This window comes from Chiloscyllium plagiosum, unplaced genomic scaffold (genome assembly GCF_037043375.1).
Source record: "Chiloscyllium plagiosum isolate Xiang-an unplaced genomic scaffold, Cpla_swu_hap1 HiC_scaffold_40, whole genome shotgun sequence".
In the NCBI taxonomy this organism is placed as follows: domain Eukaryota; kingdom Metazoa; phylum Chordata; class Chondrichthyes; order Orectolobiformes; family Hemiscylliidae; genus Chiloscyllium; species Chiloscyllium plagiosum.
The window spans coordinates 9,758,990-9,781,986 of record NW_028270178.1 but is presented as its reverse complement, the minus strand read 5'-3'; the positions used below and the strand labels follow the sequence as shown (position 1 = coordinate 9,781,986).

Genomic DNA, 22,997 nt, shown 5'->3' with positions numbered 1-22,997 from the left:
GTCCCTCAAACCTGTTTTGTCATTCGAGACCATGGCTGATGTAACCTGAACCCCACTTTCCAGTGGCTGTCCCCACCCTTCCCAATCAAAACTCGGTCTAATTCATAAATATGTTCACTGTCACTGCCGCTGCCACCCAGCCCCTCCGATAAAAAAAACCCACTGCTGGCTGAAGGAGAGAGAATTAGATTAGATTACTTACAGTGTGGAAACAGGCCCTTCGGCCCAACAAGTCCACACTGCCCCGCCGAAGCGCAACCCACCCATAGCCCTACATTTACCCCTTACCTAACACTACGGACAATTTAGCATGGCCAATTCACCTGACCCTGCGCATCTTTGGACTATGGGAGGAAACCGGAGCACCCGGAGGAAACCCACGCAGACACGGGGAGAAGGTGCAAACTCCACACGGTCAGTCGCCTGAGGCGGGAATTGAACCCGGGTCTCTGGCGCTGTGAGGCAGCCGTGCTAACCACTGTGCCGCCCCCAATTCCAAACACTTCCCACTAGACAGTGAGGTAGAAACTGGAGACTGTAAGGATCATGAAGTTAGCATTACCAAGGGGGGAAGAGTAGGCAGAGAGCAGATGAACGCAAACGAACTGGAACGCTTAGGAACTGGGCGACAGGTTTAGACAGTGGGTTTGGATCGGCTCAGGCTAGGAGGGCCGAAGGGCCTGTTCTTGGGCTGTAAATTTTCTTTGTTCTTTGTTCTCTGTGAGAAGAAATTCCACCTCTTCTCCATCTAAAACAGGAAACCCTTTACCTTTAAGCTATGCCTCCTTGTTCTAGACTCTCCCACAGGGGTAACCCCTCTTAGCATTCATCCTTCCCGTCCTCCTCCTCAGAATCTTACCTGTTCAATAAGGTCACCTCTCATTTCTCTGAAACTCCATTGAGGACTGGCCCAACCTACTCCAACCTCTCCCCATTAGACAGAACCCCCTTCATGACAGACATCAGCCGAGTGCACCTTCCTCTGACCTGCTTCCCACATTGGTGTGTGTCTCGTTCAGTAAGGAGACCGGATTTGTGCACGTGTGGAGCCTCTCCCAACACCCTGTACTGTTGGAGCAAGACATCCTGACTTGTGTCCTGTTTCGGTATGCCTACCAAGTTTCCCAAACTCAACTCATCACATTTACCTGCATTTGCCCCATATCCCTCTGAACCTTTCCTGTTCATGTACATGCCCAAATGTCTTTTAAATATTATATTGCCTCTACCACTTCCTCTGGCAGTTCATTCCACATCTGAAACGTCCTCTGTGTAGAAAAATTGCCCCTCAGATCCCTTTAAACCTTTATCCTCTCACTGTAAAAATACACTCCCTAGTTTTGAACTCCCCTACCTGAGGGAAAAGACTTTTGCCAGTCACATTAGCTGGGCCCTTAATGATTTTAAAAATCTTTGTAAGGTCACCCCTCAACCCAATGTGATGAGGGTTTCTGCCGCTACCATTCTTGCGGTGAATTCTAGGTTTGCACCATTCTCTGGATGAAAATCCTTTTCCTCACATTTCCTCTAAGCCTCCAGCCCCTGACTTTCAATCACTACCCACAGTCATTGATCTCTCCATCAAAAGAAAATGATTCTTCCTGTATCTCTATCTATGCCCCTCATAATTTTATAATTTGGAGGTGCCAGTATTGGACTGGGGTGGACAAAATTAAAAATCACATACCACCAGGGTTCCAGTCCAACAGGTTTATTTGGAAGCACTAGCTTTTGGAGCGCTGCTCCTTCATCAGGGGGTTGTGGTGTCTAAGATCGTAAGGCAGAATTTACAGCAAAAGTTTACAGTGTGATGCAGCTGAAATTCTGTACTCATGTGACTTGGCCAACATTGTCTACCTCATACGCTGCAGGTAAGGATGCTCTGAGGCATGGCGCATTAGCGAGATCAAGCAGAGACTACGGCAACAGGTGAATGGACACTGCACAACAATCACTGGGCAGGAGGGTTCCCTTCCCAGTCGGAGAACACTTCAGCAGTTCAGGACATTCGACCTTAGGCCTTCTGACGACCATCCTCCAAGGCGACTTCAGGACAGGTAACAACACAAAGTGGTCGAGCAGAGGCTGATAGCCAAGTTCGATAGCCAAGGTGACCCTATTGCATACACACGCACGCACACACACACACACTCCCTCACACACACACACACACCCACACACACACACACTCCCTCACACACACACACACCCACACACACACACATGCACACACACACACACACACCCACACACACACACTCCCTCACACACACACACACCCACCCACACACACACATGCACACGCACACACACACACACTCACACACACACACTCACTCACACACACACCCACCCACACACACATGCACACGCACACACACTCACACACACACACACACTCACACACACACCCACATGCACACGCACACACACACACACTCACACACACACACACTCACACGCACACACACACACACACACACACACAGAGCGACCCTCTCTCATACACAAGCTGACTCTCATACAGTCACACACTCACAACCGCACACACACCCTCTCACAGACTTAGACCCCTTTACATTCACACTCATAGACATATACACACTCTCTCACGGACACTCATACCCCCCCACCACACACCAGAGGTGACCCTACTGCGCACACACACACACACACACTCCCCTATCTATTTCATGGACTCCTGTATCTGGGGAGATCTCTCTAACCCTTTCACACACACACCCACATGCACACGCACACACACACACACACTCACACGCACACACACACACACAGAGCGACCCTCTCTCATACACAAGCTGTCTCTCATACAGTCACACACTCACAACCGCACACACACCCTCTCACAGACTTAGACCCCTTTACACTCACACTCATAGACATATACACACTCTCTCACGGACACTCATACCCCCCCACCACACACACACATGCACACACAAATATGCACATATAAGTTTGTGGGGTGAATTTGTACTTGTAGAATTATATTTTATTTTGCTCAAAAGCTGCATGAATCTATGTAAGATTCTGTCAATCCCTTTATTAGAAATAGAATCAGTCTGAACATTGGGGCACAGACAGCCTCACACAGGGCACCTCACACCCTCAATGCATTATCTGAGGTGAGGTCGCACCTATTGTTAAAGTTCACTTGAGAATGTAACTTTTAAATAAAATGCGGGATTACATATGAAAGAACTGAAACCAACATGGTCATTCTAAAAGATGATTTGGTGGTGCTGGTATTGGACTAGGGTGGACAAAGTTAAAAGCCAGAGCTGAAAATGTGTCGCTGGAAAAGCGCAGCAGGTCAGACAGCATCCAAGGAGCAGGAGAATCGACGTTTCGGGCATGAGCCCTTCTTCAGGAATGAGGGCTGAAGAAGGGCTCATGCCCGAAACGTCGATTCTCCTGCTCCTTTGATGCTGCCTGACCTGCTGCGCTTTTCCAGCAACACATTTTCAGCTCTGATCTCCAGCATCTGCAGTCCTCACTTCCTCCAAGAAAGTTAAAAACCACACAATACCAGTGGATGGCACAGTGGCTCAGTGGTTAGCACTGCTGCCTCACACCACCAGAGACCCAGGTTCAATTCCCGCCTCAGGTGACTGTCTGTGTGGCGTTTGCACGTTCTCCCCGTGTCTGCGTGGGTTTCCTCTGGGTGCTCCGGTTTCCTCCCACTATCCAAAAATGTGCAAGTTAGGGTGGATTGGCCATGTTAAATTGCCCTTAGTGGCAGGTGTAGGGGAATGGGTCTGGGTGGGTTGCGCTGCGGCGGGTCAGTGTGGATTTGTTGAGCCAAAGGGCCTGTTTCCACACTGTAATCAATCTAATCTATATATTGAAAAAGACCTGGATTGTTTGTTAAGTCTCCCATCTTTTAGAATGGTAAAAGTCACACAATACCAGGTTATAGTCCAACAGGTTTATTTGGAAGCTCTAGCTTTTGGAGCGCTGCTCCTGATGAAGCTAGAGCTTCCAAGTAAACCTGTTGGACTATAACCTGGTATTGTGTGACTTTTACCATTCTAAAAGATGGGAGACTTAACAAACAATCCAGGTCTTTTTCAATATATAATTTCAGCTGCATCACACTGTAAACTTTTGCTATAAATTCTGTGTCTTACGATCTTATACTCCGCAACCACATGATTTTATATACATCGAACATGTCCTTCTTTAGTCTCTTCTGCTCCAAGGAGAATAACCCCAGTCAGACCAATCTCTCTTCATAAGTGAAAGTGTCCACCTCAGGCAACGTCCTGATAAATCTCCGCGCCCTCTCCAGTTTCATCACCTTGCTCCGAGATTCCAGAACAAAAAAAGCAAAAACACAATACAACATAGGAACAGGTTCGTAAGCCCTCCCAGCCTGCACTGCCACATTTTGCACATTCATAATGAAACTGTCTTCACTTACAGGATCTATATCCCTCTGTCCTCTTCCTATTCAGGTAATTGTCCAGCTGCATCTTGAATGCTGCTATTGTGTCCACTTCCACCAACTCTTCTGGCAGCGCCTTCCAGGCATTCACCACCCTTTGAGTGGCAAACTTACCTTGCACATCTCTGTTAAACTTCCCCTCCCCTCGCACCTTGAACCTGTGCCCCCTAGTAATGACCCCTCCACCTTTGGGAAAAAGCCTCATACTTTCCGCTGCATCCATGCCACTCACAGTCTTATAAATGTCGATTGGGGTCGCCCTCAAACTCTTGTGTTCTAGACAAAAAAAAACCCCAGTCTGTCCAACCTTTCTTCAAAGCTAAAAGCCCCCCATACCAGGCAACATCCTGGTAAATGTTTTCTATACCATCGACAAAGCATCCATATCCTTCTGGGAGTATGGTGATCAGAACTGTAGGAGGAAGTGAGGACTGCAGATGCTGGAGATCAGAGTCAAAGATTGTGATGCTGGAAAAGCGCAGCCAGTTAGGCAGCATCTGAGGAGCAGGGGATTCGACGTTTTGAGCATAACCTCTTCATCAGGAATATTGTGACCAGAACTGTACACAATATTCCAAGTGTAGCTGAACTAAAGCTGCATGATAATTTGGCTATCCTTATATTCCCTTCCAAAAGCCTTTTGTTACTACCTTATCTACTTGTGCTGCTACCTTCAGTGATCTGTGCACCTGCACACCCAGATCCCTCTGCATATCGATAGTCCAGAGGGTTCTGCCATTCGCTGTATAATTTCCACCTGTACTTGACCTTCCAAAACGCAGCACCTCACATTTGTTTGGATTACACTCCATCTGCCATCTTTCTGCCCAAGCCTCCAACTGACTTTTTTTCCTGCTGTATCCTCTGACAATCCTCCTCACTATCCACAACTCCACCAGTCTTTGTATCGTCTACAAACTTACTAATTCCAGCAGCTACCTTTTCCTCCAAATCGTTTATGTAGATCATGAACAGCAGAGGTCCCAGCATTGATCTCCACGGGCCACCACTAGTCACAATCCTCCATTTCAAAACGCATCCTTCAACTGCTACCTTCTCTCACCTATGACTAAGCCAGTTCTGTATCCATCTTGCCAGCTCATCCCTGCAAATAAAACTCTAACTTGTTGCGGTTCATGTCCCAGATACCCGGATCTGTCTGTATGGCAGTGCGCTGCCGTCACCTTTCAGTTTAAGAATACTCTGCTCCCTGTTTGTATTCCATGTGCTAAACTGTAGCTGCCTCCTGGCTGCCCACTTCAGTTATGACCAGTTTTTAATGCGTGGCTCAGCCACCAATGACTATGGATGGTGTAGAAATATTTTACACCCCCTCCCTCCCTCCCTCTGTGCTCCCACCACAGAAAGACCGTTGGATGCTCAGTTATGAATTGAAGCAACTAACCTCTCTTGATATTTGATATCCGTCTTATGATGATGGAGCAGTTCCCTGACGTTATGTGGAGGCCGGAGACCCATCCGGTTGGCTCGTTCCCACCTCTCGATGCGCGTGATACCTGTGCAGGTGGGGATGGTGGTGGAGTGGAAATGGGCAAAGTGTTGGACAATCGTTCACAAGCCGCATAGCGCTTGACCCTGTGGAATGTGCAACATTTTCGTGGACTGGTGTCCAGTGAAAAGGAGACGCCATTGAGAAAAAAATTGAGGCTAAACTTCAATAAAGTGCTTGGAAGTGGTTAGAAGGTGTCTCAAAGAGACATAGATTGGTTGAAGGGCAGAGTGAGGCTCTTTGCTCTGAATGTCTGAGCTGGCCCTCTAAGGGAGCAATTTATTGGGTAACTGTTGATTTCGGTTCCATCCAGTCCCCTTTTCAGATCTTGACCTAATTCCATTTACAGCCTCGATTGTACCTTGCTCCCCCACACCCTCAGGCAGCACGTCCCACAGCCTAACCCCCCGAATGACCCTCCCTCCCCCCACACTCTCGGTCAGCACGTCCCACACCCTAACCCCTCGAATGACCCTCCCTACCCCACACTCACAGGCAGCACGTCCCACACCCTAACCCCTCGAATGACCCTCCCTCCCCCACACTCTCAGGCAGCACGTCCCACACCCTAACCCCTCGAATGACCCTCCCTCCCCCACACTCTCAGGCAGCACGTTCCACACCCTAACCCCTCGAATGATCCTGTCTCCCCCACACTCTCAGGCAGCACGTCCCACACCCTAACCCCTCGAATGACCCTGTCTCCCCCACACTCTCAGGCAGCATGTTCTACACCCTAACCCCTCGAATGACCCTCCCTCCCCCACACTCTCAGGCAGCACGTTCCACACCCTAACCCCTCGAATGACCCTGTCTCCCCCACACTCTCAGGCAGCACGTTCCACACTCTAAACCCTTGAATGACCCTCCCTCCCCCACACTCTCAGGCAGCACGTCCCACACCCTAACCCCTTGAATGACCCTCCCTCCCCCACACTCTCAGGCAGCACGTCCCACACCCTAACCCCTTGAATGACCCTCCCTCCCCCCACACTCTCAGGCAGCACGTCCCACACCCTAACCCCTCAAATGACCCTGTCTCCCCCACACTCTCAGGCAGTACGTTCCACACCCTAACCCCTCGAATGACCCTGTCTCCCCCACACTCTCAGGCAGCACGTTCCACACCCTAACCCCTTGAATGACCCTCCCTCCCCCACACTCTCAGGCAGCACGTCCCACACCCTAACCCCTTGAATGACCCTCCCTCCCCCCACACTCTCAGGGAGCACGTCCCACACCCTAACCCCTTGAATGACCCTCCCTCCTCCACACTCTCAGGCAGCACGTCCCACACCCTAACCCCTTGAATGACCCTCCCTCCCCCACACTCTCAGGCAGCACGTCCCACACCCTAACCCCTTGAATGACCCTGTCTCCCCCACACTCTCAGGGACCACGTCCCACACCCTAACCCCTTGAATGACCCTCCCTCCCCCCACACTCTCAGGGAGCACGTCCCACACCCTAACCCCTTGAATGACCCTCCCTCCTCCACACTCTCAGGCAGCACGTCCCACACCCTAACCCCTCGAATGACCCTGTCTCCCCCACACTCTCAGGCAGTACGTTCCACACCCTAACCCCTCGAATGACCCTGTCTCCCCCACACTCTCAGGGACCACGTCCCACACCCTAACCCCTCGAATGACCCTCCCTCCCCCCACACTCTCAGGCAGCACGTCCCACACCCTAACCCCTTGAATGACCCTGTCTCCCCCACACTCTCAGGCAGCACGTTCCACACCCTAACCCCTTGAATGACCCTCCCTTCCCCACACTCTCAGGCAGCACGTCCCACACCCTAACCCCTCGAATGACCCTGTCTCCCCCACACTCTCAGGCAGCACGTCCCACACCCTAACCCCTCAAATGACCCTGTCTCCCCCACACTCTCAGGCAGTACGTTCCACACCCTAACCCCTCGAATGACCCTGTCTCCCCCACACTCTCAGGGACCACGTCCCACACCCTAACCCCTCGAATGACCCTCCCTCCCCCACACTCTCAGGCAGCACGTCCCACACCCTAACCCCTTGAATGACCCTCCCACCCCCACACTCTCAGGCAGCACGTCCCACACCCTAACCCCTCGAATGACCCTGTCTCCCCCACACCCTCAGGCAGCACGTCCCACACCCTAACCCCTCGAATGACCCTCCCTCCCCCACACCCTCAGGCAGCACGTCCCACACCCTAACCCCTTGAATGACCCTCCCACCCCCACACTCTCAGGCAGCACGTCCCACACCCTAACCCCTCGAATGACCCTCCCTCCCCCACACTCTCAGGCAGCACGTTCCACACCCTAACCCCTCGAATGACCCTCCCTCCTCCACACTCTCAGGCAGCACGTCCCACACCCTAACCCCTCGAATGACCCTCCCTCCCCCACACTCTCAGGCAGCACGTCCCACACCCTAACCCCTCGAATGACCCTGTCTCCCCCACACTCTCAGGCAGCACGTCCCACACCCTAACCCCTCGAATGACCCTCCCTCCCCCACACTCTCAGGCAGCACGTCCCACACCCTAACCCCTCGAATGACCCTCCCTCCCCCCACACTCTCAGGCAGCACGTCCCACACCCTAACCTCTCGAATGACCCTCCCTCCTCCACACTCTCAGGCAGCACGTTCCACACCCTAACCCCTCGAATGACCCTGTCTCCCTCACACTCTCAGGGAGCACGTCCCACACCCTAACCCCTCGAATGACCCTGTCTCCCCCACACTCTCAGGCAGCACGTCCCACACCCTAACCCCTCGAATGACCCTGTCTCCCCCACACTCTCAGGCAGCACGTCCCACAACCTAACCCCTCGAATGACCCTGTCTCCCCCACACTTTCAGGCAGCACGTCCCACAACCTAACCCCTCGAATGACCCTCCCTCCCCCACACTCTCAGGCAGCACGTCCCACACCCTAACCCCTCGAATGACCCTGTCTCCCCCACACTCTCAGGGAGCACGTTCCACACCCTAACCCCTCGAATGACCCTGTCTCCCCCACACTCTCAGGCAGCACGTCCCACACCCTAACCTCTCGAATGACCCTCCCTCCCCCCACACTCTCAGGCAGCACGTCCCACACCCTAACCTCTCGAATGACCCTCCCTCCCCCCACACTCTCAGGCAGCACGCCCCACACCCTAACCCCTCGAATGACCCTCCCTCCCCCCACACCCTCAGGCAGCACGTCCCACACCCTAACCCCTCGAATGACCCTGTCTCCCCCACACTCTCAGGCAGCACGTCCCACACCCTAACCCCTCGAATGACCCTGTCTCCCCCACACTCTCGGGCAGCACGTCCCACACCCTAACCCCTCGAATGACCCTCCCTCCCCCACACTCTCAGGCAGCACAATCCACACCCTAACCCCTTGAATGACCCTCCCTCCCCCACACTCTCAGGCAGCACGTCCCACACGCTAACCCCTCGAATGACCCTCCCTCCCCCACGCTCCCAGGCAGCACGTTCCACACCCTAACCCCTCGAATGACCCTGTCTCCCCCACGCTCCCAGGCAGCACGTCCCACACCCTAACCCCTCGAATGACCCTGTCTCCCCCACACTCTCAGGCAGCACGTCCCACACCCTAACCCCTCGAATGACCCTGTCTCCCCCACACTCTCAGGCAGCACGTCCCACACCCTAACCTCTCGAATGACCCTCCCTCCTCCACACTCTCAGGCAGCACGTCCCACACCCTAACCCCTCGAATGACCCTGTCTCCCCCACACTCTCAGGCAGCACGTCCCACACCCTAACCTCTCGAATGACCCTCCCTCCCCCCACACTCTCAGGCAGCACGTCCCACACCCTAACCCCTCGAATGACCCTCCCTCCCCCACACTCTCAGGCAGCACGTCCCACACCCTAACCCCTCGAATGACCCTGTCTCCCCCACACTCTCAGGCAGCACGTCCCACACCCTAACCTCTCGAATGACCCTCCCTCCCCCACACTCTCAGGCAGCACGTCCTACACCCTAACCCCTCGAATGACCCTTCCCCCCCCACACTCAGGCAGCACGTCCCACACCCTAACCCCTCGAATGACCCCGTCTCCCCCACACACTCAGGCAGCACGTCCCACACCCTAACCCCTCGAATGACCCTGTCTCCCCCACACTCTCAGGCAGCCCCTTCCAAACCCTAACTCCTCGAATGACCCTGTCTCCCCCACACCCTCCGGCAGCACGTCCCACACCCTAACCCCTCGAATGACCCTGTCTCCCCCACACCCTCAGGCAGCACGTCCCACACCCTAACCCCTCGAATGACCCTCCCTCCCCCACACTCTCAGGCAGCACGTCCCACACCCTAACCCCTCGAATGACCGAGTCTCCCCCACACTCTCAGGCAGCACGTCCCACACCCTAACCCCTCGAATGACCCTCCCTCCCCCACACTCTCAGGCAGCACGTTCCACACTCTAACCCCTCGAATGACCCTCCCTCCCCCACACTCTCAGGCAGCACGTTCCACACCCTAACCCCTCAAATGACCCTGTCTCCCCCACACTCTCAGGCAGCACGTCCCACACGCTAACCCCTCGAATGACCCTCCCTCCCCCACACTCTCAGGCAGCACGTCCCACACCCTAACCCCTCGAATGACCCTGTCTCCCCCACACTCTCAGGCAGCACGTCCCACACCCTAACCCCTCGAATGACCCTGTCTCCCCCACACTCAGGCAGCACGTCCCACACCCTAACCCCTCGAATGACCCTGTCTCCCCCACACTCTCAGGCAGCACGTCCCACACCCTAACCCCTCGAATGACCCTGTCTCCCCCACACTCTCAGGCAGCACGTCCCACACCCTAACCCCTCGAATGACCCTGTCTCCCCCACACTCTCAGGCAGCACGTCCCACAACCTAACCCCTCGAATGACCCTGTCTCCCCCACACTTTCAGGCAGCACGTCCCACAACCTAACCCCTCGAATGACCCTCCCTCCCCCACACTCTCAGGCAGCACGTCCCACACCCTAACCCCTCGAATGACCCTTCCCCCCCCACACTCAGGCAGCACGTCCCACACCCTAACCCCTCGAATGACCCCGTCTCCCCCACACACTCAGGCAGCACGTCCCACACCCTAACCCCTCGAATGACCCTGTCTCCCCCACACTCTCAGGCAGCCCCTTCCAAACCCTAACTCCTCGAATGACCCTGTCTCCCCCACACCCTCCGGCAGCACGTCCCACACCCTAACCCCTCGAATGACCCTGTCTCCCCCACACCCTCAGGCAGCACGTCCCACACCCTAACCCCTCGAATGACCCTCCCTCCCCCACACTCTCAGGCAGCACGTCCCACACCCTAACCCCTCGAATGACCGAGTCTCCCCCACACTCTCAGGCAGCACGTCCCACACCCTAACCCCTCGAATGACCCTCCCTCCCCCACACTCTCAGGCAGCACGTCCCACACCCTAACCCCTCGAATGACCCTGTCTCCCCCACACTCTCAGGCAGCACGTCCCACACCCTAACCCCTCGAATGACCCTGTCTCCCCCACACTCTCAGGCAGCACGTCCCACAACCTAACCCCTCGAATGACCCTGTCTCCCCCACACTTTCAGGCAGCACGTCCCACAACCTAACCCCTCGAATGACCCTCCCTCCCCCACACTCTCAGGCAGCACGTCCCACACCCTAACCCCTCGAATGACCCTTCCCCCCCCACACTCAGGCAGCACGTCCCACACCCTAACCCCTCGAATGACCCCGTCTCCCCCACACACTCAGGCAGCACGTCCCACACCCTAACCCCTCGAATGACCCTGTCTCCCCCACACTCTCAGGCAGCCCCTTCCAAACCCTAACTCCTCGAATGACCCTGTCTCCCCCACACCCTCCGGCAGCACGTCCCACACCCTAACCCCTCGAATGACCCTGTCTCCCCCACACCCTCAGGCAGCACGTCCCACACCCTAACCCCTCGAATGACCCTCCCTCCCCCACACTCTCAGGCAGCACGTCCCACACCCTAACCCCTCGAATGACCGAGTCTCCCCCACACTCTCAGGCAGCACGTCCCACACCCTAACCCCTCGAATGACCCTCCCTCCCCCACACTCTCAGGCAGCACGTCCCACACCCTAACCCCTCGAATGACCCTCCCTCCCCCACACTCTCAGGCAGCACGTTCCATACCCTAACCCCTCGAATGACCCTCCCTCCCCCACACTCTCAGGCAGCACGTCCCACACCCTAACCCCTCGAATAACCCTCCCTCCCCCACACTCTCAGGCAGCACGTCCCACACCCTAACCCCTCGAATGACCCTCCCTCCCCCACACTCTCAGGCAGCACGTCCCACACCCTAACCCCCCGAATGACCCTCCCTCCCCCACACCCTCAGGCAGCACGTCCCACACCCTAACCCCTCGAATGACCCTCCCTCCCCCACACTCTCAGGCAGCACGTCCCACACCCTAACCCCTCGAATGACCCTCCCTCCCCCACACTCTCAGGCAGCACGTCCCACACCCTAACCCCCCGAATGAACCTGTCTCCCCCACACTCTCGGGCAGCACGTTCCACACCCTAACCCCTCAAATGACCCTGTCTCCCCCACACTCTCAGGCAGCACGTTCCACACCCTAACCCCTCGAATGACCCTCCTTCCTCCACATTCTCAGGCAGCACGTCCCACACCCTAACCCCTCGAATGACCCTGTCTCCCCCACACTCTCAGGCAGCACGTCCCACACCCTAACCCCTCGAATGACCCTCCCTCCCCCACACTCTCAGGCAGCACGTCCCACACCCTAACCCCTCGAATGACCGAGTCTCCCCCACACTCTCAGGCAGCACGTCCCACACCCTAACCCCTCGAATGACCCTCCCTCCCCCACACTCTCAGGCAGCACGTCCCACACCCTAACCCCTCGAATGACCCTCCCTCCCCCACACTCTCAGGCAGCACGTTCCATACCCTAACCCCTCGAATGACCCTCCCTCCCCCACACTCTCAGGCAGCACGTCCTACACCCTAACCCCTCGAATGACCCTTCCCCCCCCACACTCAGGCAGCACGCCCCACACCCTAACCCCTCGAATGACCCTCCCTCCCCCCACACCCTCAGGCAGCACGTCCCACACCCTAACCCCTCGAATGACCCTGTCTCCCCCACACCCTCAGGCAGCCCCTTCCAAACCCTAACTCCTCGAATGACCCTGTCTCCCCCACACCCTCCGGCAGCACGTCCCACACCCTAACCCCTCGAATGACCCTCCCTCCCCCACACTCTCAGGCACCACGTCCCACACCCTAACCCCTCGAATGACCCTCCCTCCCCCACACTCTCAGGCAGCACGTCCCACACCCTAACCCCTCGAATGACCCTGTCTCCCCCACACCCTCAGGCAGCACGTCCCACACCCTAACCCCTCGAATGACCCTCCCTCCCCCACACTCTCAGGCAGCACGTCCCACACCCTAACCCCTCGAATGACCGAGTCTCCCCCACACTCTCAGGCAGCACGTCCCACACCCTAACCCCTCGAATGACCCTCCCTCCCCCACACTCTCAGGCAGCACGTCCCACACCCTAACCCCTCGAATGACCCTGTCTCCCCCACACTCTCAGGCAGCACGTCCCACACCCTAACCCCTCGAATGACCCTGTCTCCCCCACACTCTCAGGCAGCACGTCCCACAACCTAACCCCTCGAATGACCCTGTCTCCCCCACACTTTCAGGCAGCACGTCCCACAACCTAACCCCTCGAATGACCCTCCCTCCCCCACACTCTCAGGCAGCACGTCCCACACCCTAACCCCTCGAATGACCCTTCCCCCCCCACACTCAGGCAGCACGTCCCACACCCTAACCCCTCGAATGACCCCGTCTCCCCCACACACTCAGGCAGCACGTCCCACACCCTAACCCCTCGAATGACCCTGTCTCCCCCACACTCTCAGGCAGCCCCTTCCAAACCCTAACTCCTCGAATGACCCTGTCTCCCCCACACCCTCCGGCAGCACGTCCCACACCCTAACCCCTCGAATGACCCTGTCTCCCCCACACCCTCAGGCAGCACGTCCCACACCCTAACCCCTCGAATGACCCTCCCTCCCCCACACTCTCAGGCAGCACGTCCCACACCCTAACCCCTCGAATGACCGAGTCTCCCCCACACTCTCAGGCAGCACGTCCCACACCCTAACCCCTCGAATGACCCTCCCTCCCCCACACTCTCAGGCAGCACGTCCCACACCCTAACCCCTCGAATGACCCTCCCTCCCCCACACTCTCAGGCAGCACGTTCCATACCCTAACCCCTCGAATGACCCTCCCTCCCCCACACTCTCAGGCAGCACGTCCCACACCCTAACCCCTCGAATAACCCTCCCTCCCCCACACTCTCAGGCAGCACGTCCCACACCCTAACCCCTCGAATGACCCTCCCTCCCCCACACTCTCAGGCAGCACGTCCCACACCCTAACCCCCCGAATGACCCTCCCTCCCCCACACCCTCAGGCAGCACGTCCCACACCCTAACCCCTCGAATGACCCTCCCTCCCCCACACTCTCAGGCAGCACGTCCCACACCCTAACCCCTCGAATGACCCTCCCTCCCCCACACTCTCAGGCAGCACGTCCCACACCCTAACCCCCCGAATGAACCTGTCTCCCCCACACTCTCGGGCAGCACGTTCCACACCCTAACCCCTCAAATGACCCTGTCTCCCCCACACTCTCAGGCAGCACGTTCCACACCCTAACCCCTCGAATGACCCTCCTTCCTCCACATTCTCAGGCAGCACGTCCCACACCCTAACCCCTCGAATGACCCTGTCTCCCCCACACTCTCAGGCAGCACGTCCCACACCCTAACCCCTCGAATGACCCTCCCTCCCCCACACTCTCAGGCAGCACGTCCCACACCCTAACCCCTCGAATGACCGAGTCTCCCCCACACTCTCAGGCAGCACGTCCCACACCCTAACCCCTCGAATGACCCTCCCTCCCCCACACTCTCAGGCAGCACGTCCCACACCCTAACCCCTCGAATGACCCTCCCTCCCCCACACTCTCAGGCAGCACGTTCCATACCCTAACCCCTCGAATGACCCTCCCTCCCCCACACTCTCAGGCAGCACGTCCTACACCCTAACCCCTCGAATGACCCTTCCCCCCCCACACTCAGGCAGCACGCCCCACACCCTAACCCCTCGAATGACCCTCCCTCCCCCCACACCCTCAGGCAGCACGTCCCACACCCTAACCCCTCGAATGACCCTGTCTCCCCCACACCCTCAGGCAGCCCCTTCCAAACCCTAACTCCTCGAATGACCCTGTCTCCCCCACACCCTCCGGCAGCACGTCCCACACCCTAACCCCTCGAATGACCCTCCCTCCCCCACACTCTCAGGCACCACGTCCCACACCCTAACCCCTCGAATGACCCTCCCTCCCCCACACTCTCAGGCAGCACGTCCCACACCCTAACCCCTCGAATGACCCTGTCTCCCCCACACTCTCAGGCAGCACGTCCCACACCCTAACCCCTCGAATGACCCTCCCTCCCCCACACTCTCAGGCAGCACGTCCCACACCCTAACCCCCCGAATGACCCTCCCTCCCCCACACCCTCAGGCAGCACGTCCCACACCCTAACCCCTCGAATGACCCTCCCTCCCCCACACTCTCAGGCAGCACGTCCCACACCCTAACCCCTCGAATGACCCTCCCTCCCCCACACTCTCAGGCAGCACGTCCCACACCCTAACCCCCCGAATGAACCTGTCTCCCCCACACTCTCGGGCAGCACGTTCCACACCCTAACCCCTCAAATGACCCTGTCTCCCCCACACTCTCAGGCAGCACGTTCCACACCCTAACCCCTCGAATGACCCTCCTTCCTCCACATTCTCAGGCAGCACGTCCCACACCCTAACCCCTCGAATGACCCTGTCTCCCCCACACTCTCAGGCAGCACGTCCCACACCCTAACCCCTCAAATGACCCTGTCTCCCCCACACTCTCGGGCGGCACGTCCCACACCCTAACCCCTCGAATGACCCTCCCTCCCCCACACTCTCAGGCAGCACAATCCACACCCTAACCCCTTGAATGACCCTCCCTCCCCCACACTCTCAGGCAGCACGTCCCACACGCTAACCCCTCGAATGACCCTCCCTCCCCCACGCTCCCAGGCAGCACGTTCCACACCCTAACCCCTCAAATGACCCTGTCTCCCCCACACTCTCAGGCAGCACGTCCCACACGCTAACCCCTCGAATGACCCTCCCTCCCCCACGCTCCCAGGCAGCACGTTCCACACCCTAACCCCTCGAATGACCCTGTCTCCCCCACACTCTCAGGCAGCACGTCCCACACCCTAACCCCTCGAATGACCCTGTGTCCCCCACGCTCTCAGGCAGCATGTCCCACACCCTAACCCCTCGAATGACCCTGTCTCCCCCACACCCTCAGGCAGCACGTTCCACACCCTAACCCCTCGAATGACCCTCCCTCCCCCACACTCTCAGGCAGCACGTCCCACACCCTAACCCCTCGAATAACCCTGTCTCCCCCACACCCTCAGGCAGCACGTTCCACACCCTAACCCCTCGAATGACCCTCCCTCCCCCACACTCTCAGGCAGCACGTCCCACACCCTAACCCCTCGAATGACCCTCCCTCCCCCACACTCTCAGGCAGCACGTCCCACACCCTAACCCCTCGAATGACCCTGTCTCCCCCACACTCTCAGGCAGCACGTTCCACACCCTAACCCCTCGAATGACCCTGTCTCCCCCACACTCTCAGGCAGCACGTCCCACACCCTAACCCCTCGAATGACCCTCCCTCCCCCACACTCTCAGGCAGCACGTCCCACACCCTAACCCCTCAAATGACCCTGTCCCCCTCACACTCTCAGGCAGCACGTCCCACACCCTAACCCCTCGAATGACCCTCCCTCCCCCACACTCTTAGGCAGCACGTCCCACACCCTAACCCCTCGAATGACCCTCCCTCCCTCACACTCTCAGGCAGCACGTCCCACACCCTAACCCCTCGAATGACCCTCCCTCCCCCACACTCTCAGGCAGCACGTTCCACACCCTAACCCCTCGAATGACCCTCCCTCCCCCACACTCTCAGGCAGCACGTCCCACACCCTAACCCCTCGAATGACCCTCCCTCCCCCACACCCTCAGGCAGCACGTCCCACACCCTAACCCCTCGAATGACCCTGTCTCCCCCACACTCTCAGGCAGCACGCCCCACACGCTAACCCCTCAAATGACCCTGTCTCCCCCACACTCTCAGGCAGCACGTTCCACACCCTAACCCCTCGAATGACCCTCCTTCCCCCACACTCTCAGGCAGCACGTCCTACACCCGAACCCCTCGAATGACCCTCCCTCCCCCACACTCTCAGGCAGCACCACCCACACCCTAACCCCTCGAATGACCCTGTCTCCCCCACACTCTCAGGCAGCACGTCCCACACCCTAACCCCTCGAATGACCCTCCCTCCCCCACACTCTCAGGCAGCACGTCCCACACCCTAACCCCTCGAATGACCCTCCCTCCCCCACACCCTCAGGCAGCACGTCCCACACCCTAACCCCTCGAATGACCCTGTCTCCCCCACACTCTCAGGCAGCACGTCCCATACCCTAACCCCTCGAATGACCCTGTCTCCCCCACACTCTCAGGCAGCACGTTCCACACCCTAACCCCTCGAATGACCCTGTCTCCCCCACACTCTCAGGCAGCACGTCCCACACCCTAACCCCCCGAATGACCCTCCCTTCCCCACACTCTCAGGCAGCATGTCCCACACCCTAACCCCTCGAATGACCCTCTCTCCCCCACACTCTCAGGCAGCATGTCCCACACCCTAACCCCTCGAATGACCCTCCCTCCCCCACACTCTCAGGCAGCACGTCCCACACCCTAACCCCTCGAATGACCCTGTCTCCCCCACACTCTCGGGCAGCACGTCCCACACCCTAACCCCTCGAATGACCCTGTCTCCCCCACACTCTCAGGCAGCATGTCCCACACCCTAACCCCCCGAATGACCCTCCCTCCCCCACACTCTCAGGCAGCACGTCCCACACCCTAACCCCTCGAATGACCCTGTCTCCCCCACACCCTCAGGCAGCATGTCCCACACCCTAACCCCCCGAATGACCCTGTCTCCCCCACACTCTCAGGCAGCAAGTTCTCGATCCTAATCAGTCACAGTGAATAGTTAGCGAGTTTTGGGAAGATTGTGAATTTTGATGGAGCTGGAAGAGGTTCCAGAGATAGAGAGAGGTGATGAGTATGGAATTTCTGAATAGTCTCTGTTGATTATTTTTCACTTGAATTCAGTGTCATCGTGAACTCCTTCTGCTCTCAGTCTGGCGTTCCCTCACATCTGACAGTCACTGGGGATGTGAGACACCTGAGAATGTGGCAATTATTGGGATCTACGTGCGTGTGGGTTGGCCAAAAGCATGGAACAAAATATTGTTCTGCATTCAGAGGCGAGTGATTGAGATGGTGGTGGTGGTAGTTGGTGGGGGGGTTGATTGGGACTGATCAGAAGGCTCTTTCCACATGGTCCCAAGGGGCAGAATCGCCTTGGACAACTGCGATTGCTAAAAGAGATCAGGTCAAAACAAGGACTGCAGATGCTGGAAACCAGAGTCTAGATTAGAGTGGTGTTGGAAAAGCACAGCAGGTCAGGCAGCATCCGAGGAGCAGGAAAATCGACGCTTCGGGCAAAAGCCCTTCATCAGGAATAGAGGCAGGGTGCCTGCAGAGTGGAGAGATGAATGAGAGGGGGGTGGGGGTGGGGAGAAAGTAGGATAGAGTACAATGGGTGAATGGGGGTGGGGGTGGAGGTGATAGGTCAGGGAGGAGGGTGGGGGAAGGTAGCAAACAGTACAATAGGTGAATGGGGGTGAGGGTGGAGGTGATAGGTCAGGGAGGAGGGTGGGGGAAGGTAGCAAACAGTACAATGGGTGAATGGGGGTGGGGATGGAGGTGATAGGTCAGAGGGGAGAGTGGGGGAAGGTAGCAAACAGTACAATGGGTGAATGGGGGTGGGGATGGAGGTGATAGGTCAGAGGGGAGGGTGGGGGAAGGTAGCAATAGTACAAGGGGTGAATGGGGGTGGGGATGGAGGTGATAGGTCAGGGAGGAGGGTGGGGGAAGGTAGCAAAGAGTACAATAGGTGAATGGGGGTGGGGGTGGAGGTGATAGGTCAGGGAGGAGGGTGGGGGAAGGTAGCAAAGAGTACAATAGGTGAATGGGGGTGGGGGTGGAGGTGATAGATCAGAGGGGAGGGTGGGGGAAGGTAGCAAACAGTACAATGGGTGAATGGGGGTGGGGGTGGAGGTGATAGGTCAGGGAGGAGGGTGGGGGAAGGTAGCAAAGAGTACAATAGGTGAATGGGGGTGGGGGTGGAGGTGATAGGTCAGAGGGGAGGGTGGGGGAAGGTAGCAAATAGTACAATAGGTGAATGGGGGTGGGATGGAGGTGATAGGTCAGAGGGGAGGGTGGGGGAAGGTAGCAAATAGTACAATGGGTGAATGGGGGTGGGGGTGGAGGTGATAGGTCAGGGAGGAGGGTGGGGGAAGGTAGCAAACAGTACAATAGGTGAATGGGGGTGGGATGGAGGTGATAGGTCAGAGGGGAGGGTGGGGGAAGGTAGCAAACAGTACAATGGGTGAATGGGGGTGGGGGTGGAGGTGGGGGTGATAGGTCAGGGAGGAGGGTGGGGGAAGGTAGCAAAGAGTACAATGGGTGAATGGGGGTGGGGATGGAGGTGATAGGTCAGGGAGGAGGGTGGGGGAAGGTAGCAAAGAGTACAATGGGTGAATGGGGGTGGGGATGGAGGTGATAGGTCAGAGGGGAAGGTGGGGGAAGGTAGCAAACAGTACAATAGGTGAATGGGGGTGGGGGTGGAGGTGATAGGTCAGGGAGGAGGGTGGGGGAAGGTAGCAAAGAGTACAATAGGTGAATGGGGGTGGGGGTGGAGGTGATAGGTCAGAGGGGAGGGTGGGGGAAGGTAGCAAACAGTACAATGGGTGAATGGGGGTGGGGGTGGAGGTGGGGGTGATAGGTCAGGGAGGAGGGTGGGGGAAGGTAGCAATAGTACAATGGGTGAATGGGGGTGGGGGTGGAGGTGATAGGTCAGGGAGAGGGTGGGGGAAGGTAGCAATAGTACAATGGGTGAGTGGGGGTGGGGGTGGAGGTGATAGGTCAGGGAGGAGGGTGGGGGAAGGTAGCAATAGTACAATGGGTGAATGGGGGTGGGGGTGGAGGTGATAGGTCAGGGAGGAGGGTGGGGGAAGGTAGCAATAGTACAATGGGTGAGTGGGGGTGGGGGTGGAGGTGATAGGTCAGGGAGGAGTGTGGGGGAAGGTAGCAATAGTACAATGGGTGAGTGGGGGTGGGGGTGGAGGTGATAGGTCAGGGAGGAGTGTGGGGGAAGGTAGCAATAGTACAATGGGTGAATGGGGGTGGGGGTGGAGGTGATAGGTCAGGGAGGAGGGTGGGGGAAGGTAGCAATAGTACAATGGGTGAGTGGGGGTGGGGGTGGAGGTGATAGGTCAGGGAGGAGTGTGGGGGAAGGTAGCAATAGTACAATGGGTGAATGGGGGTGGGGGTGGAGGTGATAGGTCAGGGAGGAGGGTGGAGTGGATAGATGGAAAGGAAGATAGGCAGGTAGGACAGGTCATGAGGGCGGTGCTGAGCTGGAAGGCTGGAGCTGGGTGAGGTGGGGGTGGGAGGGGAAATGAGGAAGCTGGTGAAATCCACATTGATGCCCTGGGGTTGGAGTGTTCCGAGGCGGAAGCTAAAAGAGATTGTCAGGCTGTAACTTACCACAACATGGACCGTACTCCCAATGTAAATCAAAGGCCTTGAGTATCTCCAGGTGGTCCCCGTTCGGGCACAGTGTGGCTGCTCTGTCTGTGAGGCCTGTGAAGGAGGAGGAGGAGGAGGGGAGGTTAGTGGCAGGGTGGGAATGCAGCAAGAGTGAATGGTCAAGCCAAGGAGCCGGTCACCGACTAATCCCTCCACAGTTCACATTCCAGCTCCCTGCTGCCCACCCAATGCCACCCCTTTCCCCCATTGCCCTGATGTTTTCCACTGCCTCTCCCTCCACCCCTCTACCCTCCACCCTGTGACCCTCTCCTTCTCCCACTCACCTGTGTTGCTTGGCTCTGTCTTTTGTGTTGAGGCCGCCCTCTGCCCCCCCTTGACCACAGGGTACGCGCGTGTGACCTGTGACTGCATTCTGACGTCCCCACTCCAAACAGAATGTCCAGGGGGGGTTCGGGTGGGGAGGGAACAGGTGAGGGAGGAAAGGCTGGGGAGCAGAGAGAGAGGGATCGCTGTGAGAAGGTCAGGGGTGGGGGTAGCGGTGTGGCAGAGGGAGAGGGGCAGACGAGGAGAGTTTAGAGGGATGCAAAGAGATCTGGACAGAGGGAACGCCAGGTACAGAGAGAGATACAGGACGTTGTGATGGATGGAGAGGCAGTCAGACAGAGACAGGAGAGTGGTGAGGAGCACTTTCTGGTGATCTGAGCAGAGCTGGACTTCCTGCTTCCTGAATCTGCTGTCAAAATACGGAAGTAATCTCCTCTACAGAGAAGGGAGGAGCTCGGCAGAGAGTGAGTGAGTGTGTGTGAGAGAGAAAGGAAAGGAGACAGAGAACGAGGGATAGACTGAGAGACATAGTCTGTATTACACTCTCTGTCACTGTGTGTGTCACTATTGCAGTCTCTGTCACCGTGTGTCTGTATTACACTCTCTGTCACTGCGTGTATCTGTCTCACACTCTCTGTCACCGTGTGTCTGTATTACACTCTCTGTCACTGTGTGTGTCTGTATTACATTCTCTGTCACTGTGTGTGTCACTATTGCAGTCTCTGTCACCGTGTGTCTGTATTACACTCTCTGTCACTGCGTGTATCTGTCTCACACTCTCTGTCACCGTGTGTCTGTATTACACTCTCTGTCACTGTGTGTGTCTGTATTACATTCTCTGTCACTGTGTGTGTCACTATTGCAGTCTCTGTCACCGTGTGTCTGTATTACACTCTCTGTCACTGTGTGTGTCTGTATTACATTCTCTGTCACTGCGTGTGTCTGTCTCACACTCTCTGTCTCTGCGTGCATCTGTCTCACACTCTCTGTCACTGTGTGTGTCTGTATTACACTCTCTGTCACTATGTGTGTCTGTATTACCCTCTCTGTCACTGTGTGTGTCTGTCTCACACTCTCTGTCACTGCGTGTGTCTGTCTCACACTCTCTGTCACTGCGTGTATCTGTCTCACACTCTCTGTCACTGTGTGTGTCTGTATTACACTCTCTGTCACTGCGTGTATCTGTCTCACACTCTGTCACTGCGTGTGTCTGTATTACACTCTCTGTCACTGCGTGTATCTGTCTCACACTCTGTCACTGCATGTGTCTGTCTCACACTCTCTGTCACCGCGTGTGTCTGTATTACCCTCTCTGTCACCGTGTGTGTCTGTCTCACACTCTTTGTCACCGTGTGTGTCTGTATTACACTCTTTGTCACTGTACGTGTCTGTCTCACACTCTCTGTCACTGCGTGTGTCTGTATTACACTCTCTGTCACTGTGTGCGTCTGTCTCACACTCTCTTCTCACTGCGTGTCACTATTGCAGTCTCTGTCACTGTGTGAGTCTGTCTGACACTCTCTGTCACTGCGTGTGTCTGTATTCCACTCTGTCACTGTGTGCCTGTATTACACTCTCTGTCACTGCTTGTGTCTGTCTCACACTCTCTGTCACTGTGTGTGTCTGTATTACACTCTCTGTCACCGTGTGTGTCTGTATTACACTCTCTGTCACTGTGTGTGTCTGTATTACACTCTCTTTTCTGTGTGTGCCTGTCTCACACTCTCTGTCACTGTGTGTGTCACTATTGCAGTCTCTGTCACTGTCTGTGTCTGTCTCACATTCTCTGTCACTGTGTGTGTGTCTGTCTCACTCTCTTTTCTGTGTGTGCCTG

General features: G+C 56.8%; 1 protein-coding gene across 1 annotated transcript in view; it reads right to left on the bottom strand.

Moving 5' to 3' along the window:
- pold4 (DNA polymerase delta 4, accessory subunit) overlaps positions 1-21,553 on the bottom strand; it is a 43,179-nt gene extending 21,626 nt beyond the window's left edge. Inside the window, exons 1-3 of the mRNA XM_087981679.1 lie at positions 21,163-21,553; positions 20,837-20,932; positions 5,874-5,985 (exon numbers count right to left, since the gene is read on the bottom strand). Coding sequence (XP_087837805.1) covers positions 5,874-5,985; positions 20,837-20,932; positions 21,163-21,250 — 296 coding nt within the window. The 5' untranslated portion in view covers positions 21,251-21,553. The remainder of the gene's footprint in view (positions 1-5,873; positions 5,986-20,836; positions 20,933-21,162) is intronic.
- Positions 21,554-22,997: the final 1,444 nt, after the last annotated feature.